Raw genomic sequence first — 18,853 nt, forward strand, 5'->3', positions numbered from 1 at the left:
CAAAATACACACACACACACACACACATACACACACGCACACGCACACGTGCACACACACAGAGACAGAGGCAGAGATCTGAATGGACACTGGCACTGCACATGCAGACAAACCTCTCATCAAGTCTTGTTAATAATGATTTATTTTGCCGGGTGGTAGAGGTGCATGCCTTTAATCCCAGCACTTGGGAGGCCGAGGCAGGCAGATTTCTGGTCACAGAGTGAGTTCCAAGACAGCCAGGGCTACAGAGAAACCTCATCTCGAAAAACCATAATAATAATAATAATAATAATAATAATAATAATAATAATAATAATTTATTTTATGTGTTTGTGTATCACCATGTGTATGTCCTCGGAGGCCAGAAGCAGGACCTCCTGCAGTGGTAAGCTGCATGATGTGGGTTCTAGGAATCAAATTCTGGTCCTCTGGAAGTCCCTTAACTGCTAGGCCACCTTTCCAGCTCCATGGTAAAGGATTTCTATTTATTTATTTTGTCAGAACAAAGATGCGTTATGAGCGAAGAATAAGAGCCAAGTGTGGTGGTTCATGCCTCTGGTACATTCACTTACATGGCTGAGGCCAGCGTGGGGTACATAGAGAGACTACCTACGGTGCAGAAGCACAGGTTCTGATCCACACCTGTTGGACGGAGATTTTATCCCGGGCAGCTGGTTGTGTGACCTCAGGAAGTCCACACACCCTCTCTGAAGGAAGCTTCAGGAAGCTTCCCTACTTCCCCACGGCCGCACTGTGTGTGACTGACAGGGTTAACACATGTAGAGCTGAACCAGGACCAGGCCTGTGGTAAGTGACACGTGAGCGGCTGCCTGTGTTTGATGGGATGGGTGTCTGTGTTCCAGATTACTGTGTCCTTAAAACTCTTCATGTCACTTCAGCCTCTGACCCCTCCCCGCCTGTCACCTGCAAACCCACCATTTGAGACTTACTTTCTCAGTGTCCCCTCTGAGCTTCCAAGTCTCCCGTCCCACCAGGAGAGGATCCAGAACTCTAGAACTGTAGTTCACATGGCCCCTGGCAAGGCTAAGGCCAGCAAGACTAGCATCAATAGTGGCTGAGCCTCAGAGGCTCTGGAGTGGCATCCGCAGGTGTCAGAGGGGGTCTCTGCCATGGTTCTCTGAATCCAGTCTACATAAGCTGGCACCCGAGTGTAGACACCAGGCCTGTATGGCCGAGCACAGCCAAATCCCCAGCTGGTGATCCCAACCTGGATCCAGGAACTATTGATGACACAGACCAGTGGTCCCCCAGAGTCACCCTGAGGGAGAAGGAGGAGAGTCCGGTCAAAAACAAAAACACTTTATAAAAACACTCTCTGCCAAGGTCACAGAGGCTGAGTGAGCGCCCTGGTCTTCCTCGAGTCCCTGGGATGTGGGGCATGGATATGACTGTGAGGTGGGGATGCCAGGGAGGGAAGCAAGGGGCTCCTGTCACCTGGCAAGCGTCTCTCTGGCCCTCTGCAAAGCCTGCACAGAGCATGTCTGCCTGGATGAGTCGCTTCCCTGACAGGCTGCTCTCTGGGAGGTGGTACATCTTCTCACACTCCTCTGAGTCCAAGAGAGGCACGGCTAACTCCTGGAGGACACTGGACAGGTCTGTACCAGAGAAAGGCCTGGCCTGAGTACACCCAGACCCACTGGAACCCCTCCCACCACGCAGACAGCACGGACCTCCCGCCATTTTTCTGTTCTCTAGTCCCTCCCATGTCCCAAAGCCAGGAAGCGGAGTCTGGGAGCAGAGTCCAAGTCCAGTCTGGCCCGTGAGTTGTGCCAGCTTCCATAATCTCATGGCTGCTAGGCCCCAGCTTACCCATTTCTGCAGTAGGCAGAATCCTGGACCCTGAATGGAGTTTCCCAAATCTGCCATGAATGGGCACCGTGGCCAAGGCAAAGCTCACAATTTGGAAGTACATCCCCTAGTCAAGCCTTCCCATGGGCAGGAGTAGGGACTGGGGATAGACATATTCCCTCACCTCTTTCATGGGTGGACCCCCAGCCTGTTACCCAGCATAGAGTCCCGGGGGTGAGAGGCGCGTGGGCTTCTGGGAGGCAGACAGCAGTGAACTGAGAGGACTTCAGAGGAGTGTTCAGCTGTACCAACGCAATATCTCCACTAGACGTGTCTTCCCAGAGGTAGCTGGGGTGCACAAAGATGCTCCTCACAGCCGCCAAGGTTATGGGGGTCTCCAGAAGAGAGAGTGTCAGTCCTCCGACCTTCACACTGTAGAAGCTGGGATTCTGAGACCTAGGGAGAGATAGCCCCAGCCTGTTGAGGCGTCTGTTGAAGAGGGACAAGGTGAGGAGAGGGGCAGCCACTCTGCACCCCTACTCCACTTACCTACGGAAGCAGTGGGCAGCTGTGAGCACCCACCCTGGGTGGATGAGGGAGCCCCCACATATGTGGCCCTCTCCAGCTATCCACAGGCTGACCTGCCAAGGCCACTGTCCTTCCTGAGCATCTTGGCCACCCACGATCTTCTCAGCATCTCTGGAACGGCCACACACTGCAGAAGGACCTTCTCAGAAAGCCAATCCCACCTGGGACCCACTATCTCCAACATCTCCTTCCATCCCCTGCCCTGGACTCTTCCCTGGGACAGTCAGGGCCGATCATTACCTGAGGGCAACACGTCCCCTCGTCCTCCTAGAAAACAAGAGAAAGTTTCTCAGTGGGCTCTGGTTAATGCAAGACACTCACACTGAGAACAAGCGACTGAGTGCTTGGCCCTAAATGGGACATCCGTCTCTACAGGAACACCCTCCCAAGCTCCAGACTGTCTCAGAAGAGCAGGCAGGAAGAAGGAAAGCTGTAGGGTGAGGAAGAGTACTGGGAAATGCTGTCTTCTGGACATGCTGCGGCTGAGGCTCTCCGACAGCCCCTCCCAGCAGCTGTAGTAACCTGCATAGGACCTGCCCAAGAGCAGGCAGTCAACACTCCCAAGGCCACTCCAGCTGAAGGACTCAGTTGACGGCTGACAGGTGAGGGAGAGTAATTTTTCTTTGGGGAGGTGTGGCCACTGGTAGGTGGCCTGTGCTCCTGTGGATGACCCCACACCCATGCCCACATGGACAGCAGTGTCTGGACTCGGTGTGGACAACCAAAGAAGAAGGGGGGGAGGAAGGGATGATGACGGTGGGTTAGAAGAGTTCCTTATTGGAGAGTGCCCAGGGGAACTGAAGAGAGGAGGATAAGAGACGGATATGATCAAGATAAATTACGAACACATGAAACTCTCATCGAACTTTTAAAAAAGAAAACAAGAGAAGGGGTCTGGGGTCAGCATTCCATCCTCAAAGTCATCACCCCCATGAGACGAGGCTCAGGGACGTCGCCCCACTCAGGAATAGCCACCCAGGCCCTTTGGTTCTCTCTCCTCTTGCCTCCCTCACAGGGTCAATGGACATATGGGTTTTCGCCTCCTACTTTGAGCCCTCTCCTGGTTGTCCAGGGAGAGCAGCTGAGGATCATAAGGAAGCAGGATGGTGGAGGAAGAGTCCTGAGGCCATCCTGGGGGAAAGGAGCCGGGGATGGCTGAAGAACGAACACTCCTTACCTGGTAGCAGCAGCAGCAGCAGAAGGATGCACCTTGCCCAGGACTTCATGGCTCCTCTCCAGTCCTCAGCACAGTGGGGTCAGAGTCCTTGGCTCACTCTAGGGGAGTGATGTCAGAGTTTAGAGGGAATCAACCTGGAAGCTAATTACCTGACCAGGCCTGCCCATTCAGGCTCCCATCCTGCAGTCGCGGGGATGTGGTTTGGCGAAGGCCAAGGAACTCGTGGCTCATCGGGAGCCAGAGGCGATAGGAGCTGTGTGTCCGTCCACCTGTGTGGTTAGCATAGGGAAGTCTCACCTATCCTCAGGAGGGTGGGGGGACCCCCACTGCCCACTTTGTTTAGGAAACCCAGGACTCTGCCTACGGCTGCCAGCGGATGCCAGCCCTCTCTGCCCCTCACTGGACTCATAGAGATGAGCCAGGAACACCTAACTCCGGACTCCCCTCTCACCACGGTAGCTCATGACTCTCTCTTGGCCAACCCTATTTAAGAAGTAGGAACCCCTGGGAGGCCTGGTTGGTCACTATGGAAACAAATGTAGCCAGGGTTTGCCCTCCAGTCCAGGAAGTATCAACTCAGAAATACTTGCTGTTTTCCAGGAAGTTAATTCCTGCGCTGCTATGGATATTTCAGATCTCCTTCCCCAATTCTACAGTCAAAAGTGACACTCAGGTCAGTCTCCAACCTTGCTGAGGACACTGGCATGCCCTTGGTGCCTCACAAGGTCACAAGCCAGGGTTCCAATGAACCCTCGGTGGAATGTGACTAGTTCAGGGATCCTACATCTCCATTTCTGAGGCGTCTTTTGCTTTGACAGCCCTCCTGTGGCGCTGGCCTCTTAATCCTGATGGCCACGGAGTCTCCTGGCCTCCAGTTTTCCCAAACTTCCAGGGCAAACTTGGCCCGGCCTCATCTCAAATACAGAGACAGGCAGCTTTAGCATCTCAGGCTCACGCCGCCCACTGGCTTCTCAGATCTCAGAATTCTACTCCATGGGGCCCTTATGCATCTATCTCTAAATGTCAACAGTTTCCAGATCTCCCTAGTCTCTTAGCTGTAGTTAACTTGCCAAACATTTAAAATCTTTTTGCCTTTTCAGGTATCTAGTGAACTTTAGACCAAGCTGATTTTCCTTGCATAAAATTCATTGTTCATGTAACACAGGGTTTCGGTGACCTTATGGCCCCTGCTAGACACACCTGGGTTTGCAGTGTAGGGCTGTGTCCTGCTTTTCTACATTTGTTCCTAAGTTCTTACCTCTGAGCCTTACGCACTCACTCATCTGTGAAATGAATGCTTCCCCCAGGAGCCCAAAGATGGTAACCTCATTTTGAGCCTCAGTACAGGAAATGATGTCAAGTGATGAAATATATTGAATAAAATATGAAACAATGAGTTCCTAATGATGCTACAAAAAAAAGACCTGATTTGTCTTTCTTGTACCATGTTAGGAAAATAACTCATTATGTTGAAGATAGTCAAATAATAAAGAGCATTGGATCCTGTGGAAGAATTCTGTCTATCAAGTGAATGAGGCACATTAACATGTTGCAATCTAATGAATTCCTTGATCAAAGCCACAAACTTCAGCAAGTGCTCTCATGACCTCACGTGTTAGCCACATTTCATCACTGGGACAAAATGCCAGAGCAAATCAACTCAAAGAGGAAAGAGTTCTTGTAGGAGACCTGGAGATCTCCATGCTCACAGGTAAGCACTAGGGGAAGCTGGAATGTTAAGCTCACAGATTGGTTCCTTCCAGGGAAGGAATGAAGACCCTGGTGTCCACCCAGAAGGCTGGGAGTGGCTGTGCTCTCTAGTCTGGTGACCTCTGCTCTATCTGTAAGGTCAGAGACTTTTCCCGAACTGGACCCTCCCCCAGACCCTTAGCATAAATTTGTTTTTCTCAGTCATTCTGCAGAACCTATTTTACAAAGGGGTGGGGTTTGTTTTTTTGTTTGTTTGCTGGCTTTTGGAGACAGGGTCTCACTATGTAGCTCTTGCTGACCTGGAACTTATTATGTAGACCAGGCTGGCCTCAAACTCACAGAGATCTCCTTGCCTCTGCCTCCCAAATGCTGGGATTAAATATGTACCTCACCATGTCCAGTTTACAAAGAGTTTCAATGTAGTGTTAATCCCACTGGCTGAGACTAAGGCACTACCACAATATTTTAGCCAAATTTGAAACAAGCTTTATTAATACAGGCCAGAACAATGGACACTGGCCAGGTCCATACCTGGGATTCCCAGAGTATAGCCATGAATTACGTTAGTCAGCTGCTTGTAAAAGCAAACCCAAGCCGAGTGGTGGTGGCACACATCTTTAATCCCAGCACTCGGTGTTGGTTAAACAACAGCACTCATGGCTGGCCGCTGCCGGAAGAGGCCATGCCGACAGAGGAGAGTGCCGGTTGGTGGAAGAATCACAACCATGGTTACCTTTCTAGAGCTTTATTGGAAAAGAGGGGGAGGAGAGAGACAGAGAGAAACAGAGACAGAGAGAGACAGAGAGAGAGAAAGAGAGAGAGAGAGAGAGAGAGAGAGAGAGAGAGAGAGAGAGAGAGAGAGAGAGAAGCAGAGAGAAAGAGAAACAGAGATACTGCGTGGAGGCAAGAGAACGGAAGGAGAGAATGCAGAAAGAGAGAGTGTGGAAAGAGAGAGCGCACAGAGGGCACTCCTGCTTTTTAGGCTGGGATGCCATCGCAGGCTGGTGACGAAATTAGGGACATAATCCTTACATCCGGGAGGCAGAGGGAGGTGGATCTTTGTGAGTTTGAGGCCAGCCTGGTCTTCAGAGCGAGTTCCAGGACAGGCTCCAAAGCTACACAGAGAAACCCTATCTGGAGAAAAAAAAAAAAAAGCAAAACCCACAAGGCTACAATACTTCCTGCCTTGGTCCAATTGGGCCAAGTATACATCTTGATGTACTTCCTGCCTGTGAACAGGTTGGTTGTCTCATCTACATGTGATGAGACAACCAACCTTTATAGAAATGATATGTGGCTTGTTATCTTACAAGAACAGCCCCTGGCATTTTAGGAAGTTATCTGTCCTTGAGCAAGTGGGGTTGACAGGTTTATATTTCCTTGGGCAAGTGAGACTTAGAGATAAGAGGCATTTTTGTTTTATAGAAGTCTTAAGCACATAATGTAAACCTAAAACAACTTTAGCCCTCACAGTAACCATGTCTGCTCTGTATCTCACTTTGTTCCTCAGGGAGATTTATGTATGCTTTGTCATACACATGGAATTGAATTATCAGCAGAAAAGTTTTCACCAAATTGTTCTGTGCTTAAATATGCCTAAAATAAACCAGACAGTGGTGGCACATGCCTTTATTCCCAACACTCGGGAGGCAAAGGCAGGCGGATCTCTGTGAGTTTGAGGCCAACCCAAGTCTACAGAGCAAGTTCCAGGACAGCCAGGGCTACACAGAGAAACCCTGTCTTAAAAAACAAACAAACAAGCCTAAAATAAACTACTTGGGGTCAGATTCTCAAAGTCTGAACCAACACCAGCTACTGAGTTGTGTTGAACTGAACTGACTTCTTGCTTCCTGTGGATCATCTCTCTGCAGGCCTGGGAAGGTCACAGAGGACACCCTCAAGTTCTAAATCCAGGGCTCCAGGAAGTTGGCTCCACTGTACTCAGCCTGTGCAGACAGAGCATCCTGGTAGAAGGGTGTGTCAGAAGCAAGCTTCTCTCAGTGAGTAAGAGTGTTTGCCGTGCAAACATGAGCACCTTAGTTGTGGGTATAACGAAACAGCTCTCGAGAGGCCTTGGTGGGTTGTGGACCAAGGTGCCCTGAGGCGGATGAGACATGCCAGGTGGGCACAGCAGACAGTGCAAAGTTACATGGCAGACGCAATATCCATGTGGCAAGTTTATTTGGGAGAGGGTAGAGAGAATGGAGGGAAGGAGAAGGGGAGAGAGAGAGAGAGAGAGAGAGAGAGAGAGAGAGAGAGAGAGAGAGAGAGAGAGAGAGCACGCTACCTCTGGCAAGGTGGGTTTAAATGTAAGATGACATCAGGACCTAGGCGGGTCTCCAAGGGGTGGGTCAGAATACTAACAGGAGGTCTCACACAAGTGTCTGTAACCACAGTGTGCCCCTCCCTGCTGGAAGAAGGAGACCAAGGCGTCTTCAGAAGCATAAGTCTGTAAGTCTGGCCTACCCAGTGGGAAGAGACCGTCTCAAAAAGGACAGGCCAGAACCAACCCACAAAAGTTGACCTCTGATCTCAACAGGAGTGTCATAGTGGCACACGTGTGCCTACACCTCCCACAACACACACACACACACACACACACACACACACACACACACACACACACAGCCGGGCATGTGGGGAATGAAGATGAAAGGGTCTCTAGGGTTTGTTGCCAGCCTAGCTTTGGGTTTAGTGAGAGACCCTGTTTTACCTGTGTGCACACGTGCCTTCTCCCTCTTTAAAAAAAGAAAAAAGAAGAAGAAAAGGCTATGGACCTTTTCATTCTGTTTGTCCATTTTACAGATAAAAATGAACAACAAAATCCTAAAGATGCAGAGTAAGGACTGGGGATGTAGCTCAATTAGCAGGGTGTTTGCCCAGGTTCGGATTCTGTACCACATGAACTCGTGGTGGCCGTGCAAGCTTGCAATCTCAGCGTCTGGGAGGAAGAGACAGGAGGACTAGGAGTTTAATGTCATTTGCCACACAGAGAATTCGAGGCCCGCCCAAACAATAAATAAAGCTTGACTTAAAAAAACAACCAAACAAAAATCCTCAGAGTGGAAACAGCCAGTCTCTGAGTCACGGTCAAAGGGAAATGTGAGGTAAGGCACGAGAGACGGCCAGGTGTTCGTTTCGAAACTGAGGTGATCTCGTGAGGTCAGCTGTATGACCGTGCCGGCTCCTCCAAGGTTTGCAAGTGGAGACTTTTGTCCCTAGGGAGGGGGTAGTCCCTATTCCTTCCCAGCAGTCAACAGCCCATGGAGCTCACGCCTTTCCTGCCTCCCCCGGAACCCTAACTCACAGCTGCCCCACCAGAGTCCTGAGACTCCAAGTTATGTCCTTTTTACGTCAACAGTTTCTGAGCACCAATCGATAAAGCAACCAGTCCCACAGGAGGGACGGAGGGACACCGGGCAGGTCTGGCCGTGAATGAGTAGAGCAAGAGAAGAATTGAAATGACATTTGATCCAAAGCTATGAACATACAGGTCAGCTGGAGCTGAGGCTGCTGCTCTGAATAATGAGAGGGGCAGGCTTTTATTAGTTTGGGGGATGGGTAGATTCTTGTAATTCTCTGCTGGCCAAGGCACAATGTCAAAAGATGTCTTCCTTCTTGTGGGAGGCACAGGTCAATTGGAAGAATGGTCAGCTCATTCGAGAATCTGCTGAGTTCCTCTTGCTGCTGGTGCCATGGTCCTGTGCAAACATCCTGGCCCTGTGGTTCAGCTGGGCCTGATGACAGGTAAGAAGCAGCTGAATGATTACACACAAGGGTGGGGTAGAAGATACACGCTAGCCCCGACATGCAGCAGACCAAGTTCACCGTGTGTCACAGCCTTGGACAAAACATTCCTCCAATGATCCACACATCCACACAGACTCAAAAGTTTAGGCTGGGAAGGGGGAAGACACAACGTGGAGCCAGAGATGTCACCATCAGATCTCTGAAAACCAAAGCGAAGTCAGTGCTTTCAGGAAAAAATGGATTCAGGTCAATGAGAAGGAAGCAAAGCAACCGTTACCATAAGCCATCCGCCACAGGCGTGCGGTCTCCACAGCAAAGCCAGTGGGAGGCTGGCAACGGGATTCCTCGCTTGTGACTTGTCACTTTTTTTTTAAATAAGGTTTGAGACAGGAACTCATACCTAGGCTGGCCTCAAACTTGCTGTGTAGCTCAGGCTGGCCTTGAACGTTAGTCCTCCCGTCTCCACAGCCTGAGTATGAGGGTACAGGCATGCTCTGCCACACCTGGCTCGGAAGGAGAAGAGGTTTTAAGGTTGATGGAGGGCAAGTGAAGCTAATGGGTTTGGGGTTCACTTTTCCCTTGGTAACTAACACTAAGTTGATGTGTTTCTAGGGGGCCTTTTATGGGTGGGTTTTTTTATTGCAAGCACACAGAGACCAGACATTGACCAAAATAATCAAACCAAACTAAAAGAATAGCTTTGTGGGCTGAGCATGCAATGTACTCACAGGTTCATGTTTCACTAGCTCTGTGTGTGTGTGTGTGTGTGTGTGTGTGTGTGTGTATGTTTGTGTTGTGTCTGTGTGTGTTTGTGTGTGGTGTGTATGTTTGTGTGTTGTGTCTGTGTGTTTGTGTGTATGGGGATATGTTTGTGTGTCTGTGTGTATGTATGTTGTCTGTATGCATGTTTGTGTGTCTGTGTGTATGTCTGCGTGTTTGTGTGTATGTTTGTGTGTCTGTGTGTATGTCTGGGTGTGTCTGGGTGTATGTTTGTGTGTCTAGTGTCTATGTGTATGTTTGTGTGTTATGTCTGTGTGTTTGTGTGTCTGTGTGTATGTTTGTGTGTCTGTATGTATGTTTGTGTGTTGTGTCTGTGTGTGTGTCTGTGTGTATGTTTGTGTGTCTGTGTGTATGTTTTTATGTTGTCTGTGTGCATGTTTGTGTGTTGTGTCTATATGTGTGTGTCCGTTCCTGAGCACACATATGCCACAGTGTACACTGGAGGACAGAGAACATCAGATGTCACTTGAACCTTGTGGGTCCCAAGGATCTAACTCAGGTCAGCAGATGCCTTTAGCTGGTGATTCTCCCCACTCAGCTCTAGAATCCCTAGGAAGTGAGGCTTAGATGGAGGGAGAGGGTCACAAGGGGTGGGTCCTGGGGAGTGCACTGTCCTTGACTCCTTCCTGTCATGTTTTCTCAGCTTCATGGCGAGTCTGGGTTACATGGTCCTGCTACCATGATCTCTGCCGTGAAACTTGGAAACTATGAACCGTATCAAGTACTTCTTTCCTTAAGGTGCTTCTGTCTGGTATATTGTCGTGGTGAACAAGAAAGGGAACCGGCACAGAAGGGTTCCCCAGTTCCCACCAGGAACCCACTCCTCCCTGGGTATCTGGACCTGGCCTAGGACACTCTTCTGATCCCTGGAGAAGGTAGGGAGGTCTCAGTAGAGAATGAACTTCTGCTAATGAGAGAAAGTGAGGCTCAACTGAGAAATGAGAAAAAAGGAGAGAGAGAGAGAGAGAGAGAGAGAGAGAGAGAGAGAGAGAGAGAGAGGGAGGGAGGGAGAGGGAGAGAGAGAGGGAGAGAGAGGTAAGCCACATGATCTGCCAAACAAACAAACATGCCATAGCAACCACCGATAACTAACAACACCACTAACATTTATAACCATGCAAGGACATTTTTGGGGATACCAATTACACCAAAATGAAAAGATAAAAACTGAACCCCAACAAGCTAAGAATAGTTCTTCAGAAAGACAGTCAGGGCTGACGACAGCTCCACAGGTGAAGTGCATGCTGCCTGAGTTAGAGCAGCAGGACGCGCAAGAGAGGACAGACTGCAGCGAGTTGTCCTCTGACTTCCTGTGTCTGCCGTAACTCACGCCTCACTACCCCAACACACAAAATGAACATATGCTTGTGAATTTTAAAGAGCTATTTTTTAAAGGTTTATTTATTTATTTATTATACAGTGTCCTGTTTACGTGTATGCCTGCAGGCCAAAAGAGGGAGCCAGATCTCATTACAGATGGTTGTGAGCCACCATGTGGTTGCTGGGAATTGAACTCAGGCCCTCTGGAAGAACAGCCAGTGCTCTTAACTTCTGAGCCATCTCTCCAGCCCCCTAAAAAACTATTTTTTATGGGGAGTGCACTGTCCTTGACTCCTTCCTGTCATGTTATCTCAGGCATGGTGGTGCATGCCTTTAACCCCAGCACTCAGGAGACAGAGGCAGGTGTATCTCTGTGAGTTCTAGGCCAGCCAAAAGCTACATGGTAAAACCATATCTTAAAACAAACAAACAAACAAACAAAATCACCATACCACCATTACCACCAAACAAACAAAACAAGGAATCTAGAACATGTTAAATAGTAATAATTGTTCTGAGAGAAAGAGAAAGCAGGGAAAAAGTGAGGCGGTGGGCTCAGGGTGAGGTGGTGGGATTGGGAGCTACACCATTATAAATATCAATGACCTGTGATCAGGAGTAGGAAGTGAGGAAGTGGACCACAGGTCATGGAGGGAGGAGAAGCTATGAGTGCAAAGGCCCAGAGGCAAGGGCTTGCCTATTGTGTTCCGGGAAATAGGTAGGAAACCATGGGGCAGCAGTGAGGTGGTGGTCAGGAGAGAGGCGGGTCTGGGGTCATGCAATAATGGGGGACAGACCACCAAAGTCTATTAAACCAGAAGTAGACTTTATTCCAGAAGAAAGAAAGAAAAGAGAGAGAGAGAGAGAGAGAGAGAGAGAGAGAGAGAGAGAGAGAGAGACAGAAAGAAAGAAAGAAAGAAAGAAAGAAAGAAAGAAAGAAAGAAAGAAAGAAAGAAAGAAAGAAAGAAAGAAAGAAAGAAAGAAAGAAAGAAAGAAAGAAAGAAAGAAAGAAAGAAGAAAGAAGGAAAGAAAGAACAGAAAATCACCACAGGGCACAAAAGCTTATCGGCTAGCTGAGACCACAGCCAGTGTTCAGGATTCTGAGGCTGTGGTGAAGGCGTGGGTTCCAAGCCCCTTTTTATAGGAAAGTGAGCATCAGGCATGGGATGCATGCTAGGTGTCATGTAGAAACATCTATTAAAAGTTAACTTTGGTCCAGGCAGTTGTTGGCTATAAGGGGTAAGGGGGTTAAAAGTTAACCCCTGGCTGTTGACAGAGGAGCTGGCTGTAAGCAGAACCACTGTTAGAAGTTTTTTGTTATTTTTTTTCACTGCTGTACAGTTTAATCTTTAAAAAAAAAAAAAAGAGCTTTTCACGTCTGCTGCATGGCATTCTCAGCAGTAAGGCAGTAAGGGCAGTGCACACGTTAGTCCTGAACCGACTGTCCTAATTCTGCCCTGTTTTAGAGTTCTCAGCAGGATCCCACCCTTGATGCAGGCAGAAAGTGCAGAGGCATTTGAATGGCTCGTTTTCTTCATTTCTATTTCCATTATGACTTCTTAGTTTCCTTTCAATCCACATAAATCTTTTCATCCTTGCTACAGGATCTTTCTGCACAGTCAGTAGTGTGTGGAGTCTTCTCCTGGGAAAGGCACTTTGGACCTCTCTCAAGATCTTTTCACTATTGTTCTCCACCAGTCTCAACTTCACTGGGGGGTGGCGAGAAAAGAGAATGGAAGAACTAAATGGGTAAGAACTTGAGAGGAACAAACTGAGATGGGGAAGAACTAGATTGAAGGGCTAAAAGAGAGGACTATAAGAACGAGATGGAAGATGAGGTAGAGCCAGATGGGAAAGAACAAGATGAGGAAGAGCCAGATGAGAAAGAAGAAGACAGGAGAGGAGCTGATAGGGGAAAGAACTAAATAGATGAGAACCTAGAAGGGACAGAACTAGATGAAGGAATTAAGATAGAACCTAGAGGGGACAGTAGATAAGTATAGAGAGAAATCAGGCAAGAAAGGAGCTAGACATGAGAGCAGAATAGAAGCTGTGTAGAGAGAGAACTATCATAGAATTAATAAAGTGTATGAACTAAGGAGTCTCATGTACATAGATTCATTTCTTTTCATCAAAGATTAATTATCAGCTGGTTGTAGATTCTTCCCAGACCCTGGGAGGGGACTATCAAGGGACTGGACCCCCATAGTGCCCGATACAAAGGAAACTCCATTTCCCCAAATTCTGGTGGTTAAGCAGAAGCCAGCATTCCTCAGGAACTTGAGAAGCCAGTTGCACTCTACCAAAAGGAGCCATTTTTGGTATGATGGGACAAATGACTACCTCTTAGCATACCAAAGCACATGGTGGCCTCCAGGCTCCCTCAGCATCTCAAGTACCTGTTACACATTTCAGAGTCCAGGCTAGCATCCAAGCTCTTCTCACCTCTGAAAGAATAAGTGGTGCTGATGGCGGTGCTGGTTACCACACGAAAAGGTCACGAGGCACTGCCACAACTACCTAGTAGCAGAGCTTTATTTGGAGGAAGAGGGGTCAGGAGAGAAGAACCAGGCCTGCGGGAGACAGAACAGAACAGAGAGAGAGGGTGGGGTCTGCGTCCGGCTTTTTAAGGGTTCCTGGTGAACATGCACAGGCTGACTTACAGAGCTACACCACGCATGCACTGATTGGATGATTATGCCGTGCACACCAGCCCAGATTGATGATGTAAGTTGCAAGCCCCTTTGCTTAACTCCTGAACTGCGCATGTGTGGTCATGCAGCTGGAGTGAGGGCAGAATTCTAACAACCTCCTCCTCTACCTGTAAGGATTCTGTCCTTAATTATGTCACCATCCTGCAACGGCATCCCAGCCTAAAAAGCGGTGGGCCCTCTGTGGTGTGCCTCTCTCTCTCTCTCTCTCTCTCTCTCTCTCTCTCTCTCTCTCTCTCTCTCTCTCTCTCTCTCTCTCTCTCCTCTGCCCCAATAAAGCTCTAAGAGGTAACCATGGCTCTTGATTCTTCCGATCAGCACTCTCCTCCGCTGGCATGGCTGCCACCAGTGGCAGCCAGCCATGAGCGGTTTAACCAACACTACCCTCAACTCCCCCAGCTCATTGGCTTCCCTCTTCCAGCTACTCATTCTCCTTATAACCCTGCTATGTCTTTGTCTTCATCTCTCACTCCACCCCACCCCATTCTGCTCCTGCTTCTCCCCTGGCCATGTTCAGTCCTAGTGTGGACGACATGGTAACCACCATTGCTACTTGAAAAGTTCCAGCATTTCAAGTTTGCGGATCACAATTCTCCAACACCCTTTTACTTTTGTTTTTAAAGATTCTACTATGTGTTATGGGAGTTCCCTTTTACCTTTTCCTTTGGGAAATTTTGTGTGGGCTTTGAAGAATGAAAATGTATCAAATGGCAGCCTCTCTAAACAAAATTATTTTTTTGGAAAAAAATCCCTGCCATTGTGAAACCGTATATTGTGATAACTCTACCCACACAAGTTAACACCAAGCTGCTAGAAATTTTAGATAAGTAACATATGCATAATAAAATAAGGTATACTTGATAATCGTGATTTATAAATTCATAAAGTCTCATGTTCAAGTAATATTTGTCTAGCTTTGTCTTTGCTCACTTTAAGCTTTAGCTATATGGATAAAGACATATAAAATGCTGCAATATTCTATAATGGAATGTCTGGTCACCCTGAGAAAGTCCTTTTGCCAAGGTCAGATGTTTAGAGAGAAGTCCTCATTGCCTCAGGGGCTTGAAGAAAGTTCCTGCTTGCTACAAAGGGAGTCATTCTCCTCTGGCCAGAGGAACTTGTGGCCCTTCCATTAACACATGACTGTGGTGCCTCCTAACTTGTCAAGGTCAATGCTAGCTTCCTCAGTCTCTGATCACAAGCCACACCTTAGCTCCCTGCCTGCTTCCTCCCACTTAATCTCTTGTGTAATTACCCAGGATAAAATGTGTGTCCTTTTCTCACTAAAACTGCAGACATCCCCACTCACCCTCAGATCGTATCAGTCTCCTCCTTCCCTTTGCGGACTCCACACCTCCTCTTTGGGACCTGAACCCCCTGGAGATGGTCTCCAGAACAGTCTACTGTTCTCCCTCTGCTCTGGACTCTTGCAGATGCCTCTGGCTGTTCTCTGTCTCCTCGTTAACCATGTCTTGGAGCGGTCATGCTGATGGTTCATACACCAACAACTGGGAGTAGCTAAGGAAAGGCAGGCAGAGTCCAGGGAGCTCCCCAGGGTAAAGGCTGCATCCAACTCTATCATCTCACCCATGGCTTTGGAGTCTGTTCGCACGCAGCCACTGGGTTGTTGGATTAGTCACTTTCTGCTTTGTGGCAAATTACCTGGTCAAAAAAATTCAAGGCAGAAAGGGCGTATCTTCTGTCCTGGTTTGAGGGTGAAGGGTGCAGGAATATAGAAATATAAAATTGTAAACCTAAAAACATAAATAAATAAAAGCTGACAGTCATCAGCTCTAAAGGTTAACTTCTAACAATGGCTCTCTGCTTATGGCTAACTCCTCTGTCAACAGACAGGGGTTAACTTTTAACCCCCTTGCCCATTATAGCCAACAGCTGCCTGGACCAAAGTTAGCTTTTAATAGATGTTTCTACGTGACTCCTACCATGCACCTCATGCCTGATGCTTTCCCCCTTACTATAAAAAGGGGGCAGAACCGTTGCCACAGCCTCAGGATTCCAAAAACTGGCTGTGGTCTGTGGTCTCAGCTAGCTGATAAGCTTTTGTGTTCCGAGGTGATATTTTTTGTTTGGTTGGTTGGTTGGTTGGTTGGTTTTTTCAAGATAGGGTTTCTCTGTAGTTTTGGAGCCTGTCCTGGAACTCGCTCTGTAGACCAGGCTGGCTTTAAACTCACAGAGATCCGCCTGCCTCTGCCTCCCAAGTGCTGGGATTAAAGGTGTGCACCACCACCACCTGGCGACATTTTTTTATTTTTTTTTTCTTTTGAATAAAGTTTGCTTCTGGTTTAATAGACTTTGGTGGTCTGTCCCCCATTATTGTGTGACCCCAGACCCAACAAGGTTACAGTCCATCTTGGTGGAGGGAGTCATGACAGGGGGCACTTGAAGCAGCTGGTCACATCGTAAAGAGCACAAAGCAATAAATGTCAAGTGCTCAGCTCACTTGTTCCATTATACCGTCCAGGAGCCCAAGCCAGGTAGACTAGTGCCACCCACAACAGGCAGGCCTTCCCACCTCATTCCCCCAGACGCATGCTCAGCAGCCCATCTCCCGGGTGATTCTAGAGTTCATCAAATTCACAGTTGAGATTAACGTTACAGATGTCAACTTGTAGCCTCATGGTCATAAGGCGATGGCTGACATTTAGGCATTGAGAGGATGACAGGGTGACAGCCATCTTAGAGAAGGGGCAGACAGGGGGCAGCAGGCCCTGGACAAATTATTCTAAAAAAAACAGCAGAGGATGCGCTGCCCTTCCGCCTCTAGACCCAGACAATTAGGAGTTACACAAAAATGAGTTCCAGATACTTCCTGCCATAACCTAAAGGATGTGATATAGCCTAACTGGCATAATAAACAAAGCACCAGATATGTCCTGTGAGATGTTTTCTACTGTTATAGATTGTATACTATAGCGGTCAGAGGGAACTAGTTTCCTGCAGATAAAAATGGGATGTCTAAACGTGGTGATTTTATTTGTCCTTTAACAAATAAAGCTTGCCTGGGGATCAGAGGAAAAAGCCAGCCACTATATTAAACATAGAGGTCAGGCGGTGGTAGCACATGCCTTTAATCCTAGCATTCAGAAGGCAGAGATTCATCCGGACCTCTATGAGTTCAAGAACACACTGGGGCCGGGCGGTGGTGGCGCACGCCTTTAATCCCAGCACTCGGGAGGCAGAGCCAGGCAGATCTCTGTGAGTTCGAGGCCAGCCTGGGCTACCAAGTGAGCTCCAGGAAAGGCGCAAAGCTACACAGAGAAACCCTGTCTCGAAAAACCAAAAAAAAAAAAAAAAAAAAAAGAAAAAGAAAAAAAAGAAGAACACACTGGGAACAGAGCCAGGTATGGTGGCACATGCCTTTAATCTCAGCACTAGTTAACCACAGAGGTCTGGAAGTCTGTACAGACAGACAGGAAGCTATAGAGCTGGGTGGAAAGAGGAAGTGATGTAGTTGGGCAGAAAGAGGAAGTAAGATGGTAGGCATATAAGGCATAAGTATACAGGAGGTAGCTCTCTTGGGCTGAGGATTTCCTAGCGGTAGGAACTTGTGGCAAGCCTGTTCTATCCCTCTGATCTTTCAGCTTTCACCCCAATATCTGGCTCTGATTTTTTTTTTTTTAATTAATAAGACCGTTTAGCAATTCAAGTTACAAACTATCAGAGGAAACGGTCTGCTGGTGATATGATGGCAGGACATAAACTGCTGGAGGAGATGGCGATTTCCTTGTGTTGTGCCCTCGTCGCAAGACCCCCAAGCAAGACACCACAGAGCCAATATCCGATGCAAGCACACAGAGGGCTTTTTTTTTTTAATGCCCTGGGGCTTGGTCTGTATTCCAAATACTGGACAGCCCGAGCACTCACTTCAAGGGGTTTATATAGGACAGGTTTACATGCAGAGAGTTACATATCTTGGGATTGGATGGGAGGCTAGGGGTGAGGCAGTTCTTTGAAGTTACTGCTGAACTATGAGCATGAGGTTACTGATGGCTGACAGGATTCAGGGTATCTGCAGAGACATACATTTTTACTCCCTATGTCCTGCTTTTGCTGAACCCAGGATAGATACATTCAGATTTATTGTTCCAGTCCTATTTTCCCATAAGTTCAATTTCTGGTCAGTTGAGTCCATTATTCCCCATATCCTGTTTTACCAAGTCCAGGATATATAGATTTATTGTTTCAGCCTTATCTTCCCATGAGTTCAACTTCTGGTCAGTTCTAAAACTGCTGGTCAGTAAATACCTTTGCATCGGGCAGGGAGGGGGGGAGGAGGGGGAGTTGTCTCTCAAGATGGCCACCGATTTTTCCCTTTCACTTGCAGCTGCAACTCTCCAATCAGTTCAGACCAAGGGTCTCCAAACTGAAGTAAGCACCAATCCTGAGCTTGTGACTATATAGAGCTGGGATTCCCCCAGACCCCTGACCCTAACCACTATAAAAATCCTATCCTGTTACTGCCTGAGGTCCTTCTCACTCCGCCACTGCGACGGATGGACAAGAGGCCCAAGTTTAAACTCTTGAAATAGACTCTTTGCTTTTGCATTTGGATCGGGCTCTTGGTGGTTTTCTGGGGACTTCGGATTTTAGGTGCAACAGGCATTACATGTGCATCCATGACTGATGGGAATGGATGCCCCCAGCTGAGTGTGTTCCTTTTATCAGAGAAAAACAGTCTTACTAAGAAGCCACTCATCTCATTGGTCAACAGTCCCATAGAACATGTGACCTAGTGACCTTGAGAGACATTTGGAAAACGTAGTGTCTGGGGTGGGAGAAGCGAAGGAGAAGGATTGGGAGAGGTGTTGGCTTAGCAACAGTGGAAAAGTGCTGTGGCTAAGTGTGTGTTTTAAAATCCTTGTCCTGGCCGGGTGGTGGCGGCGGCGGTGCACGCCTTTAATCCCAGCACTTGGGAGGTAGAGGCAGGATGATCTTTGTGAGTTAGAGGACAGCCTGGTCTACAGAGAAAGTTTCAGGACAGCCAGGG

At 48.1% G+C, this 18,853-nt stretch overlaps 1 protein-coding gene across 1 annotated transcript; it reads right to left on the reverse strand.

Moving 5' to 3' along the window:
* Positions 1-272: 272 nt before the first annotated feature.
* On the reverse strand, positions 273-4,012 carry LOC114680813 (serine protease 30-like). Its single transcript, XM_028853990.2, has 6 exons — positions 3,575-4,012; positions 2,638-2,664; positions 2,359-2,524; positions 1,994-2,265; positions 1,456-1,616; positions 273-1,279 (listed from the first exon to the last, which is right to left on the reverse strand). The coding sequence occupies exons 1-6, from the start codon at positions 3,621-3,623 to the stop codon at positions 1,025-1,027; spliced, it is 930 nt and encodes a 309-aa protein (XP_028709823.1). The 5' UTR covers positions 3,624-4,012; the 3' UTR covers positions 273-1,024.
* Between the last annotated feature and the right edge of the window lie 14,841 nt (positions 4,013-18,853).

Source organism: Peromyscus leucopus, chromosome 8b (assembly GCF_004664715.2).
Source record: "Peromyscus leucopus breed LL Stock chromosome 8b, UCI_PerLeu_2.1, whole genome shotgun sequence".
Lineage (NCBI taxonomy): Eukaryota > Metazoa > Chordata > Mammalia > Rodentia > Cricetidae > Peromyscus > Peromyscus leucopus.

Excerpts from the sequence above, each read along its gene's own strand:
- LOC114680813 (XM_028853990.2), bottom strand. The coding sequence starts at position 3,623 with ATGAAGTCCTGGGCAAGGTGCATCCTTCTGCTGCTGCTGCTGCTACCA. Across the intron at positions 2,665-3,574 it reads GCTGCTGCTGCTGCTACCAG|GAGGACGAGGGGACGTGTTG; the intron begins GTAAGGAGTGTT and ends CTTGTTTTCTAG. Across the intron at positions 2,266-2,358 it reads GCTGCCCACTGCTTCCGTAG|GTCTCAGAATCCCAGCTTCT; the intron begins GTAAGTGGAGTA and ends ATCTCTCCCTAG.